This window comes from Plectropomus leopardus, chromosome 15 (genome assembly GCF_026936395.1).
Source record: "Plectropomus leopardus strain MGB_pleo_1.0 chromosome 15, ASM2693639v1, whole genome shotgun sequence".
Lineage (NCBI taxonomy): Eukaryota > Metazoa > Chordata > Actinopteri > Perciformes > Serranidae > Plectropomus > Plectropomus leopardus.
Genome location: NC_142190.1, coordinates 7,236,744 through 7,256,623, shown reverse-complemented (window position 1 = coordinate 7,256,623; position 19,880 = coordinate 7,236,744). Strand labels below are relative to the sequence as shown.

General features: G+C 40.2%; 1 protein-coding gene across 1 annotated transcript; it reads left to right on the top strand.

Moving 5' to 3' along the window:
• Window positions 1-7,431: 7,431 nt before the first annotated feature.
• pou4f4 (POU class 4 homeobox 4) lies at window positions 7,432-10,716 on the top strand. The gene is made up of 2 exons (XM_042499856.2): window positions 7,432-7,774; window positions 9,078-10,716. Exons 1-2 carry the CDS (start codon window positions 7,655-7,657, stop codon window positions 9,999-10,001), a joined length of 1,044 nt encoding a protein of 347 aa, XP_042355790.1. The 5' UTR covers window positions 7,432-7,654; the 3' UTR covers window positions 10,002-10,716.
• Window positions 10,717-19,880: the final 9,164 nt, after the last annotated feature.

Sequence of the window (19,880 nt, the reverse complement as noted above, 5' to 3'; positions counted from 1 at the left end):
TCCGTATGAAACATACGTCGTCATGAACTCGATTCCCCCTTTATCCCTTCTCCTCAACCCTGTCCTCATCATCCCATCATACATGACCCTGATAACCTTAGGGCCTAATTCATACCCTGGCCAAAGACGCTCTTCTCATCCTTCCCCTAAACCCCCATCATCCCATCGAACTCGACCCTCTCCCCATCATTCCTGATCCTCCATTTATCCAATAACACAACTTTTCTACCATACAAGTGTGGTCTTGTTAGTGAACTCTCAAATGACTGAGGGAATCTGCCGTCAGTCCATACTGGGAGATATTCGTGTAGTTTGCCACATAAAAATCATGAAGATGAGAGGCAAAAATACCTGAACGATCTACACAAAATTGATCACGGTCAGAGATCATGGTCAGGCTTGTTGATCATGCACTGTTTATCCATTTTCCTTTGAAAAGTTATGCACCACAATTTGTACATATTCAACATAATAATGAGCCAGTATATTCCTGCATAATCCACATCTTTGGGAAGGCCAAAATGATGACAGGAAGAAAAATGGAAATGGTCCTGTAAATTGGCAGTTCGGAGTAGTGGTTGGGCACCAGATTTTCTTTCAGGACTTTCCCACAGACACCAGTGTTCAGACCTGTGTGAACTTTGAATGAACTTTGAGTCACACTTGACATCATTTGTGACATAACTAATTTTTGGAATATTTTGCGAAACGTTGTATGAGGATATGCTGTAATTGTTTAGGAAGGTTTTGGTTATGGTTGCAGCACCCTATACTAGATAAGAATGCCAATACTGAATGATTCTGAAAAGCCCCATATTACATTCAATGCCAACATTTTTCAGTTTTTTTCTTATTACAATATGTGCATATAGAATTCAGAGGTACGGTTAAGGTAAAGGCAAAGTGTAAGGTGTGGCAAATAAAATATGTTTAAGGTTTAGCAATAACAATCTTAGTTAAGGCTGGGGAAAGATGAAAATCATGGTTCGTAAAAAGGCACCAATGACATCCTTACTTTTTTCTACTTGCTAAGTAAAGGACAAACAACTTCCCATGCTTGAACTTAAAGTCAACATTGGATGTTAATAACGAGGTGCAGATTTTTTCACTAATGCAGTTCCCTAGATACTGGGTCGTGGTTGCTAACTCGTTAACATAGCCTTCGATCAATTGATTTTAAGAGCTGCAACTAAAGTGTTCATTATGCTTAAAACAAAGTGCTTGCTGAAACAGTTGAACAGTGTCTTAAACGTATAACCTTTCTGATGTTGGAATACATGAAACTCTCAGACAATCTGGCAAACCAAGGTGCAAGCCCATTTCATACAGCAGTGTGAATCGTTATACTTCTTTCTCTCTTTCTTTTGTTCTTTCTTTCTTTCTTCTGCTTCTCCATGCAACCTGAAGTTTACACCTTAACAGCTTCCTCATTTGTGTGCCAGTCTTTTTGGCTAATCTCTATAAAGAGATACCTGCATAGATACAGTATGCAGAACTTGACTTATAGCAAAGTTCCCAGACTTTGGATGACTTCATATTATTATTTTAATATTAAACAAATGATAACAAATGATAACTGTGTGTGCATGTAAAGCTCTGTGAAAGATACAAACATTTAAATACAAACTTGTTTTAAGGGGGAAAGTTTGAAACATCTATTGTATACAACATGCGTAGGACACTGTTACTGAAATAAGCTAAAACACAAACACGTCATCAGCAAAAGGAATATCTAAACCGATGATTATATTTTTTAGTTTTGGCAGATCCAAGTTGAGGATTCCATCTTGAAGGGAAACATCTATACAAGGAATGAAATATCACTCATGTGTCAGTGATCGGCTCATGGTCCCTGAACTCCATGGTGACGAAATCGGCACAAAGCTGCATGTAATTTAAGATCATCATGTAGTTTCAGAGCTCAAGCATTCATTTTTTCCCCATTTTTTTAGGTCATAAAAGTCATCCAACATCATTCAGCACAGCATGAAGATCTACTGGAGACACATGGATGACTTTGGTGTCATCAGTCAAAGCTAAGTCAAGCAGAAGGACAGTCTACCACAGTCTCTCAGTGGGTTTCCTTTAGGAAAGAAAATATTTAAAAAAAAAATGCTTTTCCAAACCTGCAGGTGCAGGTAAAGTGCTGAGAATCTTTCCCTGGGCGAACCAACTAACCTTTTCCTCCAGCCTTGTGTCTTTAATTTGTACTGGCAGACAATGAAATATTTACAAGGACCTCTACAGGCAATTACATTAAAAGTGTGTGGTTAGACACCGCCTACCCTTCGGCGGGCCCCCTCGGTGAGAAGCAGAGGCCGATTTGGTGAATGGTCGCAAAGTTTACAACGTCAGATTTTACTCACTATCAATAATTCAGAGCTGGAAGAAGCAAAGAGGCGGAGGAAAGGAGGACAAGAGTTAACGGAAAGAAAAGGAAGGAGAGGAGGAGGCGAGGGCGGCGTGGAGGAGGTGAGCTTCAGACTGTGGTGGATGTCGGCGGAAGGCTGCACTTCAGTGTCCATTTGCTAAATGTGGCAGAAATACGCAGTGTGGCGGCCATGTTCTGCTCACTGAAAGCTTCGCCGGACGTTTGATCCTTCAGAGTTCATCCTGCACTCTAAACACACAGACAAACACAGTCACCCATGCATAGCTGTACACACCATACACACACATGCACATGTATTGCTCATGTCCACACAAATAAAAACGTTTTTTTGTGTTTAGGTCTGTTTTTAGTGCACCTACACACCACTTATCTGCAAACACACACACATTGCAAAGCTACAAACGCCCCCCTTGTGAGATGTTTGTAAAAACAAGGAAAATATTGTAGTTGAAATTTAGTGGACAAATCAAATCTAGCAAAGTAAGGACAGTTGACAAAGAACCTCTTGAACACCTATGGGAGATTTGTTATCAGGGCTCCCCGAGAACAACAAATTTTCAAGGGCTTTCGTAGGGGGACCGCTCCCCCACAAAGTCCATGTAGGGGAGTGGTCAGGGTAGTGGATGACTCAAACAAATAAATGACTTCAGCTTCGAAGACTTGGATTTGCGTCCTGCGTGAACCCAAACTCTGAATCGAGTTATTTTCAGTTGTGTTTTCATTTTCACGTTAAATTAAGTGATGATGAACCACGATTCTCAAGCTAAACCTAACCTACCCTGTAAGGTCGCTGCTATGCAAGGTAACATATGAACTATATAACATTTTATAGGATATCACACGAACCTCTGTAAGGTGGCTGGGCTCAGCCTTAGAGATAGGATGAGGAGCTCTGGAGTGGATCCACTACTCTTTCTTGTCAAAATGAGGCAGTTGAGGTGGTTTGGGCATATGATCAGGATGCCTCCTGGGCACTTCCCGTTAGACCCAGAACATGCTGGAGGGATTGTATATCTTGGACCTGGAAAGGCCTCGGGATCCCCCAGGAGGAGCTGGAAAATGTTGTTGGAGAGAGGGATCTCTGGAATATCTTACTTTGCCTGTTGCCCTTGTCACCCAGCAGGATGGATCTGAACTTTTGTATGAAGATGCATTGCTCCAGTAAAATCTTTAGAGACATGTAATCTATGCCAAGTGGTGTTAAGTGTTACAACCACCTGTTTATCTGCACTTTTTCAGCATGCATATAAAGAAACCTGAGCAAAAACACCAGAAAGTCTGAAAGCAAGGAGACAAATGAAAAATGGCAGCAGATAAAAGCATGTGTTAGACCAGTCTTTCCAAAACCTCCCTTTGAGTACCGTTAGTCCTGCATATTTCAGATCTCTCTCTGTTCCAACACAGCTGATTCAAATGATCAGCTCGTTATGAAGGCTGAGGCTGCTTGATAACGAGTTGATCATTGAATTCAGCTGTGTTGCAGCAGGGAGTGACCTTAAACATGCATGACAAGTGGTACTCGAGGAGAGATTTTGGAAACGCTGGTGAACTCAAACTCATAAACCAGACATAAATACCAGGTTTCCATCATGTTTTCCACCTGGTTTTTAATTGTTTGAGATTTTACTGGTGCTTTTTAAATTAAGTTTCAGTAATTACGGTTAAATACATCCTTCTATTATGCCACTGTCTTCAACAATGGTTCGATACATCTTATTGGAGGTTAGCATCTCTAGCTATTTATGCTCTCAACGCTTAAGAGTAGTGAAAGAAATTGCACATGAATTTGCATTTTAATTGCAAGATTTTCTGATTTAGAGTGACTATTGATGCTCTGCAGACTGGTGGTGGAGCAACACTTTTCTAAGACATTTAAAGGACCAGCTGCATGTACATCCAGACAGCTACACTAAAAATAAGAATTTCTCTAAATGTATGATTTTAAGTTTACCAAAAGATCACACCTTTGATCACACCTTTATAATTAATAACCAAATTAACAAATGTGTTTATATCGATATCTTCACGAGACACTGGATTTCAGAGTCCCTGAATCATATTTCCTCTGTGTCATATTTCTGATGTTGGACAGAAAATAAAGAATGATTCCTCAGCTGTACAGTAAAACCAATGCCTGATGAATTTTAATAAACTGTCAAATGGCTTTCTTTGGAAATAAGCCATGACCTTAAAGTTTAAACTTCCTTTTCCCTGACTGCCTCTTTCTTCTTCCTCCCTTCCGTCTCTTTTGCCATCCTCCACCTTTTTTATTCTCTCTCTCTCTCCTCCCTCCCACCCCAGATGGACTCCCTGTATGTTGTCTGTCCAGTGTCGCCTTCCCAGAGGAGCGTCCTGCCTGCCGGCGTCCCAGCAGAGGCGGGTGATGTATATTTGATGAGCGGGTGCTGGGGACCCTCTAGAGGGCCGTGACTAGAGCAGGACAATGGGCCTCGCTCAGGTTTCCTGCTGACTGACACTGACACTGCTGCTCTTTTTGTAGGGAAGGCCGTGAGCCAGGGCTGGAGTTTCAACCAGGACAGCAGACCAAGAGGCAGAGTTACAGCCAGGGCAGGACCCAACACAGTCCAGACGTATGCACCCTCAGCTACTACTGTCAGGAAACCATTAAAGAGTCAACATGCTTTTAATGTTAGATTACATGATACTGATTTGATCCTTTTCCCCCAATACATTGGCACTTTTAAAAGAAGTAAAACATCAATGGTTTATGATACTAGAACATTTTAGAACATAGACACATCTTATATCTTGTGTGTTTCATTTAGGCTGAAAATGAAAGCTTAAAATACTAAAAAATACTCACATTTAATTACTTGAAGGAATTACTTACAGACTTATGAAGCTGTTTTCTGTTTTGTGTTTCATGATAGCTACAGTTGATCCACCTGACTTTGGGAGTCAATAAAAGCTACCTTGACCTTGATGAAGAGCCACATCCTCAACCGTTATGTCATGGCTTATCGTAAAATACAGATTGGATGAATCCCAGTCAAATAACACCCGTGTTGGACAACTGTATCACCACTCAAGAGCATAGGCTTTGTTTCATCATTGGTGGGGAGGAATACATATGAAACAAGGGATTTTCTCTGACATAAAATGTTGAGCATCAAACATGTATTTCCTGCATTCTGGTGGTTGTTTATGCACCAATTGTGCCTTTTCTGCATCAGTTAATGATGAGAAAGTCCTTAATTTTGTCAAAGACCTCTGCTACTTTAATATTTTTATTGTAGGGGACAAATGCACGTTTTAAATATTGAGGGGGAGGTGACCACTGAAACCTATACCTTTGCCACCAGTGTTTACTTACTTAAAGACAGCTTAAACTGTTTGATTAAGTCTTTCTGATTTTATTTCCATTTCCATGAAGGTGTAAGGGAGGTTTGTAGACTTAACATTCAGGTTTCCCTCAGTGCTATGGTTTATACAGACTGTAATATTTATGTAAGCAGAACCTTTATAGATATCCATATGTTTTGTTTTCCCTAAAGTTAATTAATCGTGGCACATTGAGTTATGTAAAAATATAGTGTGCATAACATTTTAGGAAAAGATTGTGTTTTTCCCCTGATCTTTATTAATGTTTAAGCAGAAGTCGAAAATTAATTTTAATATTTTTGTATTTTTCTCTATGAATTATTATTATTGCCCATGTAGCAACAGCCGCATAATCACACAAAAAGAGGGATTACCTGGAGACCCCCACCCCGTCAACCCCTCCGTCCACCCTCTGACCCCTCCCCCCCTCGGGAAGCGCCTTTAGGTGATTATTGGGATAATTATTCCGTCTTATCGCGCGCGTGTCTGCCCGCCGGATATCCCCTTTTTGATTGACAAGCTGCTGCCCCGCTGACCCCGCGCTATTCATGGTAAATATTTCATCGTCTGCTGCTTGTGCTCTTTAGTTCCCGTTCAGGCCTGTTTATTCTTTAATTGAGAGAAGTCCGCGCGAATGCGTGTGTGTTTGTGTGTGTGTGTGTGTGTGTGTGTGGGAAGGGGGGCCCTTACTACAGCCACAAAGTAAATGAAGCATGATTAATTAATGTATTAATTGCCAAGAAAGTGAATGGGGTTCAGGCGGAGGAATTCCTGCGCGTCTGCCATCAATTAATAATTTGAGTTGAATCTCTCTCTCTCTCTCTCTCTCTCTCTCTCTCTCTCTCTCTCTCTTTCTCACTCTCTCTATTTCTGTCTTTTCCCAGTCATATTTGCTGTTTGTAATCATCATTACAGCATGAGGTATTGCATGGAATGACGCTCAGATGAGCTTCAGTTTGAGCGTCACCATGAACGAGAAAATACAGTATACAGCTGTAATAATAATGTCTGTGCTCCCTGTTGCATTTTTAAGGATCTCTGCAACACTCTAAAAATATGTCTTTATATTTCAGCATCTGATCCTGAGTGCCAGTGGCTGCAGAATAAAAACGACAGCCTCAAATATACATTTAAATGTGCCATTAAATAATTCATGTTCTTTGAGGGCCAAAATCATAATTTCTCTGCCTTCAGTACACTTTTAAATTAAACTTCTTTCAGGTAATTTGGCTCAAAATGTTTTGTTGTTCAATCCTCATATTTGGTAAATTGTCATTTAAGCGTTTGAATCATTATTGGACACTGAAACCCAGACTAAAAAATATATATAAATATATTTTTAATGCTACATGATGCAGATTCTTTTTCTTTTTTACATCAATTTTCTGTTACCAGGATTCTTGGGGCTGCTGCCTGTTGGTCAGAGGAGCCAGTTTCTCCTTCAGGTGTTGATTTTCAGTCATTTTAATGCAGATTTTTAACAGTGCATCCACAGAGCATCCTTCCCCGTTCCTCCTTTCCAGCGAGCCAGGCACGCTTGGAGGCGTGGGTCCAGTCTGGGTAGCTCCACCTGATTGGTGGTGGCGTCCAGAGGGAGGGAGGGAGGATCCACCAATGAGCAGGAGCCTGCGCGGCAGTGGTCCAATATAGGAGCTGGAGGCGAGGAGCATCTCTATTATAGAACTCATTTACAGGCGAAAGGGAGACAGGAGACCCGCAGGAGCGCAGGAGTTACTTCTCCTTCTCGGTTTCTGTTTTTATAAGCGAGCTTGACCGAATCGCCCGATCACGAGCGAAATTTCAACCAAAGCGTCTGCAACCAGCAGGTTTTTGTCTCCGAGGCGTTTCTTTTCAGAAAAATCTCCCAACACGGAGCCGAACGAGGAAGACGGACAACGACCCTCCCTCACTTCTGCAATCATGATGTCGATGAACAGCAAGCAACCTTTCAGTATGCACCCCATCCTCCACGAACCCAAATACACTCCTCTGCACTCCAGCTCGGAGGCCATACGCAGGGCCTGTCTGCCCACACCATCGGTGAGTCTAATCATTCCACTACTGACATCCTGTAGCTTCTGTCATTTGCAAACAAAATTTGCATTTTTGTTTGGACCATCTGATAACTTCCATAGAGGCAAACTCCTAAATGATTAGATGTGGTCTTTAAATGATTCAGCTATAATATCAGTAACGAGAATGAAACTATACTGAACGTTTTTAAATCAGACAAAATCGTATCTTGTAGAGAAAAGTACAAGAAAAGTACCTTATATGGACACAGTGGGGAAGTTGAAAAAAGGGTAACTAAATAAAATTATTATAGACAATTTAGAATTGACTGTAAAAAGAATTTAACAGAGACATGAATGTGACAGAGTGGATCAGTTCACACCAGCAGCACAAAGAGGAAAACACAGAAGTCAAGACAATCTGGCTACTTCGGGCAGGAAGTCGGTGCGTAAAGACGCACCAAGAAGCCAAGTCCAGCTTTCAGGCCAGTGTGAGCGATGCTGCTAAAAAAGTGAAAGAAGATAAAAGATGAAGGAGGAAGAGGAAAAAAGGCAGGGTGGATTCTCTAAGCGCGTGTTATCTCATATTGTCCCATTCATATTCAAACTCGTCTCATTTCATTGTCCGCAGAAATTATTCAGGAGATCGTAAATATTAATTTTAGATGAATATCCATCCACGCTGACACACTTTCTGGGCTTTGGGCAGATTCAGTGATGTCCAAGATGCATTAGATTACATTGTCTGAGAAGTAGGAGACAAAGTTTAGTGAAAGTTGAAAATAATTTAAATTGCTGTCTGTACATTAAATCTGAACAAAGCCTTCTACATTGTGAAAACCTTGTGCGTAATTCTGCATTTTGTGACCCAAACTTCCATGCTTCTTACACTGCTTAACATTTCAATTTTGAAAGCTTGACTCGTTTATCTCGCTGGTAGAAATGTGAAGCGTTCACCTGTAAAATATGTAAAATAATAGACAAATGTGTAATTTAACTTTAAAAATATGACTTCACCTGACTGATGATGAATCGTTTTTTAAATTTAATTTACCTTTTTACAAGATTTTGGTGTTTCCCTTTCTAACTCACTTTACACAGATTAATTTGAAATACATTTTAAATGTAAAATGTATTATTTGATTCCACTATTTTCTCCAGATATGAACATGTATGTCTTTACAAAACAATGTAAAAATCTATACATAAAATAACACAAGTAGCAAAAAGATGTATGATGAAAGCGCACTGGAGAAATTGTAACTGTAGAAGATGTGTTGGTTTTTCTCGCTTTTCCTCCTCCTCTAACGGGCCTGACTCTCTCCTCGCAGCTTCAGGGCAACATCTTCGCCGGCTTTGATGAGACTTTGCTGCAGAGAGCCGAGGCTCTGGCCGCTGTGGACATTGTGGCCCAAAAGAGCCACCCGTTCAAACCGGACGCGACCTACCACACCATGACCACCATGACCAGCATGACCTGCACCCCGACCTCCTCCTCCGCGCACCTGCACCACCCATCGGTGCTCACCTCCCACCACCACCCGGCGCACCATCAACCGGCACAGGGCCTGGAGGGTGACCTGCTGGACCACCTCACACCGGGCATCTCCCTGGGAGGCATGCCGGCCTCGGACGTCTGCTCCACGGCCTCGCACACCGCCCACGCCGCCCACATGTCGGCCATCAACCACATGCAGCACCACCATCATCAACAGTCCATGAACATGCACCCGCACGCGCTCCCCCACAGTTCCCTGGGGGCCGGCGGCATAGACTCGGAGCCGGATCCCCGGGAGCTGGAGTCGTTCGCCGAGAGGTTCAAACAAAGGCGGATCAAACTCGGGGTGACCCAGGCGGACGTGGGCTCGGCTCTAGCCAACCTTAAGATCCCAGGAGTGGGGTGTCTGAGCCAGAGCACCATCTGCAGGTTCGAGTCCCTGACGCTGTCGCACAACAACATGGTGGCCCTTAAGCCGATCCTTGAGGCCTGGTTGGAGGAGGCGGAGCGGGCGCAGAGGGAGAAGATGTCCAAGCCGGAGATCTTCAACGGGGGCGACAAAAAGAGGAAACGAACGTCAATCGCGGCCCCAGAAAAGCGCTCCCTGGAGGCTTATTTCGCCGTGCAGCCGAGGCCCTCGTCGGAGAAGATCGCGGCAATCGCCGAGAAACTGGACCTGAAAAAGAACGTGGTCCGCGTTTGGTTTTGCAATCAGAGGCAAAAGCAGAAACGAATGAAGTTTTCTGCGACGCACTAAGACCAGCGGGGGGAACCTGCGGGTCTCTGCCCCCGTTTACACAAAGACAAATCAGAGACAAGCTGCTGGTGCACACTGTCAGAAAAACAAGGTACACCGTTGTGCCTGTTGTGACTGGGGCTGTACCTGTTTAAGCACTTAAAGAATATATCCAATTTAACAAGCCATTTAACCGTTTAAAAACTGGAGCGACATCACTTTTGTTGAGCTGCTTTCAGACGCCTTTCACAAGTATTTAAACCGTTGAACCTCGAGCACATTGGTGGGATTTCTTGCATAAACATGGGTAATAAGGCAATGAGCAACTTGCTAAGAAATGTTCCACAAATTGCAAGAAATTAATAGATTTAGAAAATTATTTTTAAAATGCTATAAGGGACAACATTTAGGGGAAAAGGGAAAAATGCTATGGAAAAAATGTCAAGAGAAAAAAAAAGGGGGGGGGGCGACTAAGGAAAAACAATATTTATAATTATCATAATTAGGCCTAGGTATTTAAAATAAAGTCACAGAATTATGATAATTTTTTTGCATTTTTTTTCCCAGGACAATCCCTTGTTTGTTTGATTTAAACGAATTTTCTAGTAATTTTCGTTTACCTTTTTAGCAGAATCTTGCTTGTTTTTGAGTCATATCTTCTTTCTTTGCTCATCGCCTTTTCTCTGTTTTTTTATTTGGTTTCAAACGGTTAACTCTTGTCTGGTCGTTTTTTTTTCCTGAAATGAAACTGATTCTGTTTCACCTCATTGGCCGAATTCATTGAAGAAAAATCACCTTAATAATGAACTAAATGTCTTTAAGAATTATTACAGTGTTGCCCATCATGCAAAGGAGCACAATCCACAGCCCTGTTGTTGCACCAGTGCCAGAATCCCAGCTGTGGAAACACAGAAAGTATTCAACACAGGCAACAACGGTTTGCTTTTGAAGCCAGTGCAGAGAAATACCGGTGCGTCTCTGGAGTGTTTTAGCTATATTTTAGAGGTCTGGATGTCTGACACCTGACGATTTATCTCCACTCAGTATAACCAGGAACTGCTGTAATTTTTTGGGGGAAGTTCAGTCTCATGCAGCTTCAAAAACAACCGGATTCAACGGTGTACCTTTTTTTTTTATTCTGACAGTGGAGACGGAGCACCAGGACTGGGAGAAAGACTGAGACCCTGTCCAAAAACTCGAGACTCTCAAATCTTTATGCTTCTCCACAGAACAGGCCGAGAAAGTGATCACCACGAGGGGAAACAATGCTCCGTCCCATTCATTCATATGGCAATTATTGTACAAAAAATAAGCATAATAATGAAGGGACTGGAGGAATAATTGATATTATCCTCCTTAGTCGGAATAGCTTTTTTATATTTATCATTGTACATATTTGTGAATATGTTGCACCTCCGTGTGTGGAAAAATCTCATTGAAATGTAGGCTATTGAATTTCGCTGTCTTTTCTCCCAGCTGTTTGTTTCTGTAGGGAATTCAATTTTTTGGGGAACAGATCGGAGTGATCATGTCGGTCTGTGGCTGATTTATGAGGCACAATAACTACTGTAACCCATTGCATGGTTGACTCGTGAGGGAGAGAGGGGTGTTTTCTGCGCGTTTATGGCTCCAAAAAGATGAAAATAACCTCCCCCAAAGTGAATGCATTGCAATAAGAAGAGAGGCACACACACACACACACGAACACACGCACGAATACACACATTCACACGGTATAGCTGTGTGGCTACCTCATTACGCAAGTGTTGGCACGTTCATGGTGATTTAAAAACACACACACGCTAAAAAAGACTAGTAGGTTCATTTTTTGTTTGTTTTTTAATGTGTTTTTTTCTTTTTCTTCCTCTAACACCGGTTTTATGGTGAATTAGGCCTAGAGAACTCACTGATGTGTAAACCTGTTGTATGTTCAAGTTCACTGCAAGGATGCTTTGACAATCAAATTATTATTATTATTATTTGAATCCCCTTTTGTGTTATCATGAAAATTCATCATTTATTATTATTATTATTATTATTATTATTATTATTATTATTATTATTATTATTATTATTACTATTACTGACACCTTTATGGAGCGCACTTTGTAGATATTCCGATGAAGGGAAATAGTCGGCCTTATTTATACATATTTTTTCAATACTTCTGAGAAAACCTTTTGTTTTATTTTCTTTATATTGCCCTTATTTATTTGAACTTAATTTATTTTGGAGGAAAAAAAAATCATATTTCATTTGTGAAAGTGTGCTTTAAATGTGTCTGTGTAAGCGACAGAAGCTGAAATAAACCGTGCACGTTTTACTTCTTGCTCTCACAGCCTTTCTTTGGGAAATGAAAATGAAAAAAAAGGTATGTTTGGGGGTCTAAAAATCAATTTTTTACATTTTAAACTTTCTTTTTTTTTATTGTGTGCACATCGATACCTCTGATCAGGTTTTTATAACCTCACACCGCAGATTAGGCCAGTGTTTGCTGATAGAGGTGTTAATAATCTTTTTTTCTCAAAGATAGCTTTAATGGACTCTGCAACATGAGCTGCGAGCAGCAGCCCGTCTGTGTGTCAGTCTCCTGGATACACTCGGTGTGTTTGTGCAGAGAGGAGAGCAGCTGCTGCTCTGAAACAGGAGAAGCCTGGAGGTGAAGGAGGTCCGTCTGAAAGCTGCTTCCCAGCGGTGATGAATAGGATTTGATACTTGAGTGACTCTAATATTGATCAATTTTGCCGGGTACGAAGACTCCACAGCTCTATCATATGAAGGAATACGCAGGCAGGCCTCGTATCTGATGCTTTTAGGTCGAACAAACGTTTCTCTGAGGCAGAAAACCTCTGAGGGCGGAGCCGATAAAGAGCCACTGGTTTTCAAAGTTAGAAAACTTGTAAAGCAAGAAAATAAACTCTTATAAACAAAAAATAGATAGATCTAACCCAGGTATCTGTACTTATAAAGTGAAGTATGGCACGAATCTAAAACCCCCTGAGCCAATTGCAACATGGTGTATAGACAGAAAATATTTGAGGGTTGAACAAAACGAAAGATTGTCCCAATCTTACAAAGTATATATATATAAAAAACATACACAGGGCCTTAGCTAATATTTTAGACATACTGACGACATGGGCACCCCCGACACACCCCAACAAGTTTCCCCCAAAAGAATTTCTCTTATTTATCCATGGGGTTAACTATTCAGTTATACTTCAAATTGAATTTCCCAATACGGAATTGTGTTTCAAAGCCTTCTTGAAAACATATCTGGAAGCAACATATTGATGTCTTAATTTTTTATGGCCTGAAAGTGTTGTCATATTCAAAGATAATTAGTTTAAACATGCTGCAATCAGTTAAAGTACTAATTAAAATACCAGGATGTGTAAATATGAGAATGTAAACACTCAACTCCCAAATTAGAAAAAGAAAACTTGACATCTCATTTTTTGGTTGTTGCCAACCACTGAGAATACTTTGTCTGGATTAATTTCTGAACTTCTGATACACCTTACAGAAACCTTTCTGAACTCTACCTGACCAACTGAGGTAATGCACTGTCAACACATTAATCCAGTTGGATAGATTGTCCATCAGCTTCAAATTCAAAGTGTCAATTTTATTCATTAATGATCTATTAGCTTAATATCTGGCATAGTTTTTTGTCAGATGATAGACTCACACATTTAAAGCTCAGCTGCTCAATAAGCGCTCAAGAGAACAATTAATAGCCCATTTTACATTGCAAATCAGTTCAGTAATGACTGTAATACATTTTATTTATTGTGTGCTTTTTGTGCCACTCAATATGTTCTATGTGACACTTGTGAAACTAAAACATCCCAAAGAGCAGAATAACTTGATTGAATAGTGCAGTGTACAAATCCTGAAACATACACGATTTACCTGCAAAATAAAAGCTATAGCCTATATATGTGCATGGATTTTGGTTGATCTGCACAGCATTATTTTTTACAGTGTTGTCGCAGAGAGAGACAACCTGATATCATGTACATAAAATGGTTATTATTCAAACATTCAAAGTTTTATCTTGAAGTTATATATATATATATATATATATATATATATATATATATATATATATATATATATATAGTAGCCTATGCGCATACAGTGTGTTTTATTTATATCAGTATTTTTCTTTCCCTTTCTCCTCAGCTCAGCAGGTGGTTTCGGCCCATAAACTCGTTATTAATGAATAATAAATATCGGCTGTTATGATACTATTGATTTTTGCGTGTGTTTGTTAAGAAGCTGCTTTTCTCTGTCGTACAACAGCAGCTCGGGCCCTGATCCCCCTCGGAGCAACCCAATACAGGCCTTTAAAGCTACGGGTCCCTGCGCGGAGCTGAAGGAGGAGCCAGCAGCGGGTCGCCAGCAAAGTGATCAACAATTAATCAGTCTGTATATATTTTTGTCACAGGTGGCGTTAGTTTTCCTCTTGGGGGATTATATGAGTGACTTTTCAGTTCAAGAGTTTCGGGTTTCCTCCTGAAGATAATAGGGCTGTTCCAGTGATTTGGACAATAATTCCGCACAGAAACCCCGATTCATTGGATTTCCGGAAAAAAAAAAGAACTAAAGCGTTTTCTTCCATTGAGATATAAAGATTAAATATTGGCACCTTGAAAAACCTTCATAAAGAGAACCCAAATCTACAAGTGCATCAGAAAGTATAGGCCTGCAGGTCTCTCAGATATTTTTAACAGTGTAAACCTTCACAGACATCAACTAATATAACAATGGAGAAATAATTAACTATATAAATACATTAACAAACCTGACAGAGACAGCAGTGACACCAAGGCACAAAATTTAAAAGCAAAAGAAAAAAATGATATTCATGAAATTAATAATACATAATAATTATAATAAGTTGCAGGTGAAATGTTTCATAAGTTGTTTCCCTGCAACATACGATTAAAAAAATCAAATTTGATATGCATTCTATAAGTTTAACTAATTTCTGTTTAATTAAGATTTAAATAATCAAGTGTGATATATTTAATCATATAATTTGGATCTTGCCAAATGTGTTTCACCTGTTTGTAGATGTATAATTCCCATACATTTAAGCTCAGAGGAAGAAAAACAAAATTGAATTCTGCATTGTGCATTTGTCAATATTTACAGATATTTTTTGCACAGACGGTGGCTGGCATGTTGGTCTATAACAAAGAATGTAGTACATGGCTTCATCAAAGTTTAATTGTGGATCGACTCTCCAGTTGAAGCCTATAAATTATATATAATTGACCGTGTAATCAATGTGAACAGTGTATCAAGTTTTCCTGAGACCAAGTGATGGGATGCAAATTATACAGAACAAAAAAATAAGCTATAATAATAAGCAACAGTATTTCTAAATATACCAATAGGGAGGTAAAAGCTAGTTACTGTTATATTTAATTTCATTGTTTCACAGTAACACATCATGTTCATATAAAATGGCCTTTATAGTCTTCCTTTTAAAGTTTAAAGTTCATTTTTAGTTTAAAAAATTCCCTCAACATTTAAGAAAGAGTGGATTCAACTTTATATAAAATATTTTAATAATGCTGTAAGTGTCACTGCATAAAATTCCAATATTTTTAACCAGAAACACACCAAAACAATTGGATGGTGTAATTTTATTATTTTTGCTGGCTCTTTTTCAGCAGCCTGCATGCTGCACAGCACCTGTACCATCTAAAATAGTTGTTTTAATAATTAAAAACTACAAAAAAATGACTCTGTGTTTTCCTCTATTGGTTGATGTTTTCCATGTGATCTGTCCTCCTCCAGACTCCACCCAGGATGGTAGCTGTTGTTGTTGTTGTGGATGAGCGGATAAAAGAGCTTTTCCCAGGACAGCCGTAGTTAATTGTTTGATTTAAATAATTAAGAAACGAGAGGCCTCATTTCCCTCTGCTGTGTTTTCCTGTCAGATCCAAACAAGCACAAATCAGACTGCAGCTCGAACCAGTGAGAGGGCTGATGCACACACACACACACACACACACACACACACACACACACACGCACGTACACAGAGACACACACTCTTGTTCTCTCGTCCTCAAACTTCAGTCAGCTGGTGTGCATATATTCTGGTTTTAAATAAAGAAATAACGCACACTAAGGGTTATGATGAGGTGCTGCTCACTGGTACTAGACTTGATTATAGAAACCAGGTGTTGCACTCTCTGGCCTCTGCATTTCTTTAATTTGGATTATGTTTCGGCTCTCGGGCCTTCTTCAGAATCAACAGTCATACTGAGACACAAGCATACTGATCTGTAGGCCCCACACCTTAGTCACACAGCTGATAGTGATTTGATGATCATGCCACACCATTAGGTTGAACAAGTCACACAGTCACATACACATTTTCACACAGCTGACAGTGGTTAGATAATCAAGCTCCACCATCAGGTTGAGCAAAAAAATATCATAATAAAGAGGTCTTAAACCAGAGACCCTTGATAAACTGAGGCAGTCCACTTTAGATTAATTTCCTGTATCAGTGTCACATGGGTTTCATCACTGCCTCGCTCCTTTAGGAGACTCGCGGCAAAGTCAATGACAGAACCGATTATGACCGTTCCCTTAGTCCCTTACTACACTTCCAAATGAGGTTTCGGTATGTAGGAGAGAGACAACCACCCACTTTAGAGACAGCAGGTGAAGACCATTTTGTATCATTGGTGCAGCTTGCAATGAGGTATCTTTGCCTCAACTTTGTTGAATTTAATTTATTTCCTCTTGAAGATATGTTGGAATTGAGAAGGCAACCTTCCCTCCAAAGAGGAGTTAATTTGGAAGTGATACTTTCCAAGAGGGGACACTATTTTATCCATCTAACTTCTAGCATGTTTGTATGAAATATTTTAGAATATGTAGAGGCTGTTGTCATTTGGACCAAAGGACCAAATCACAAGTTACTGTACTTCAGTTTTGGGACTCAACCCTCAAACCCAAACTGAATTGAGGAAAGCACTTTAGTCGTATCAAAATAGTGTATCTGGGTTACTCATTACCAGAAAACAAAGTCACCAGAGTCAGTCAAGTCTCCAAAAATGTGCAGCCTGATAGTTGTTATCCAGGTATTAGCTTCTTTTAAGACATGTTCTGTTCTGAAATATACAAGATTTAGTTATGTTTAGGCAACTAATCAGACTAGGTTACAGTAACAGAAAGATGCCAGATCTCAGTTTCCCAAGTCAGATGACTGGTATGTCCAGTTATACACTCTGATCTCCTATAACTACATCTGAGACACCTGACTGGAGACATGCCACATACCAGAAGCTTGAGAGATAAATCTCGGACTCTTGGACCATTAGCGCTAGTTCCCCTAACGGCTCTTGCACATGCACAACAACACCTGCTCCTCCAGCCATCAGTCTGTCAAGCTCCTGAGGTTCGTGGATGACACCATCTTAACTACACTCATCACTGGTGGAGATGAGTATTTCTACAGGTGCTGAACATCAGCTTCCACATAAAAAAAGCACAGCAGAGGATGTACATCTTGCAGCAGCTAAAAAAGTTCAACGTGCCAAAGACAATGATAGTGTACTTCTATAGTGCCATCATCAAATGCATTCTCACCTCGCCTATCACCATCTGGTACATGGCTGCCACTGCCAAAGACAAAGACAAAGGCAGACTGCAGTATATCAGAATCGTTGCAGAGAATCTGCAGTCTCTCCGGGACCTGTGCACCTTTAGGGCCTTGAGGCAGGCATGAAAGATTGCGGTTGACCTCTTTCTTCCTTGACACAAACTCTATTACCCCTTTCCCACAATTATTAGCACATGTGAATGGGTTTCTCAAACATGGGTAAACCTGCTAAATATAGCCAATATACTGTATTACCATTGCCTGTGAACACAGCGCTGTAGCAGACCAGTCTGCCTTTCTGTCAGCTTGTGCGTGTGTGGCGGGAGCTTGTTTTGTTGGTGTGTCCATGTGTTGTCATGAAAGGACCAGAGAACAGGTAAACAGTAGAAAGCAGTGGGAACAGAAATCTTTGAAAACTTTGAAGTGGTTTCTTCTCTTTATATATCTCTTTGGAGGAGATAGACAGTAATTTGTGATGGCATGTCATTGCATCTCGCCAGTTAAGGTGCTGAAATTACAGCGTTCACCTAGGTTTGGTGTTGTCATCGATGCTGATCAGTGCCAGAGGTGATAAATACTTGTGTGTACTGCAGAGTCGTTGTGAATGCTGATTGTACGCATTCTCATTGCATTAAATAACAAGTCAGTGGGTGATAGTGTGTTTGTTGTGCAGCAGGAATGATGCTTATGAAACATTCCTCTGAGAGGAGGCTGTGGTCCTGGGACGCTCACTGACATGGACTTTTACCTCCCTCAACATACAGACACTATTAACACCAGTAAGGAGCAGATAGCGAGGGGTTAACCATGTCAGTCAAACGCAATTTAGTAATTTTGAAGCATCCCCAGCATCTATAGAACTATTTACTGTTTGACTGACGCCATGCAATCCAGGCAATAAAGATCTGTCATGAGCAAGGCAAAACTGACAATAAGAAGCACTGACCCATCTCTGAAGAATCAAAGGAAGCAGGTGATTTCTCAGACTCAGGAAATTTAGGTGTGTTAATTTACTGCATGTAGTCATATTTGTTTAATGACCCTTCCAGCAATGGAATTTTCTATAAAAGCTCTAATTAGAGGAATAGCATTCACAAGCTCAACTCCAGACACTTTGAATCGCTCAACAAAGGTCAAATGTCTGCAACAGCAAAGAGCGGTCTAAAGCCAGGCTCAATGCGAGGTGCTCACTCTTTTGCTGGCCATGTGCTTATAATGTTAAAAGCAGGTGACCTGTGGTCAAAAGAAAAAAAAAGCATTTGAAACGCTGCTGACATGCAAGTGATTTCAACCGACGTGTGGCTGATAATACCTAAGTATGTCAACCAACCTTGACTGTAACTGAATCGGAATCTATTTCCTGCATGCTCTTTATGTCCAGTCAAGTCTTTCTATTGCTTCAATAGGACACTGAAATTGTTCTTATTGTAGAACCAGGGTCAGGTATCAGTGACACAGGTGCAGGAAAGGGATTACTATTAAAAACAAAGAGTCCTGTCTCACAATGCACCATATCCAATTCTATAGCATGCACTAGCCGGAAATTGTTTTCCTTTCAAATTACTGGTTATTGATAAATGTCATCCAATTTACTATTGTAACACTGATACCTTAAAGCTGCAGTTAATGCCATTGCACTTTGACGGACCAAAATGGAAGCAATAATATTGTTTTTATATTTCTGAATTTAGGGGAAAGTGAAAGTTTCATCCTTTATGGACCTTGAAAAAACTGTATAGCTTTCTTGAAACCCTAAAACTCTCTAACCTTATAGGTGCTGTTTTTAGTGTTTGCTGAAATGGCTCTATAGGAAAAATTATACTGCTTGGATCATAACAACGAATCTTTTATGTCAAACTGATCTACAAAGTATTCACTGTCAAGGTATTCCATTTATTTCATAGTGTAATGTTAATATTCTCTTCTGCAAGCTAAAGCATGTTTAAATGGCTGTATGCAATACAAAGTGCTTAGAGATCGTCCAGATTAAATATCAAAAAGCAAATATTAAAGACTCTTGTTAGTCATGTGGTTTGTATGCCCAACCATTACAACCATTGTCATTGTTTTTCATGCATCATGTCCATGGTAAAGCAGATTAGCAATACATTTACATGTTGTATGGCAAACAGATATGGATGAAGAGGTCTAGTCATCACAGTCCAGTTTTCTCTGCATGAAACACTCCCTGCTGTTTGAGAGATAGTAGTGTCTATACTAGACAGGCAGATCTTCATTTGGACACATATATTGAATCTGCTTCA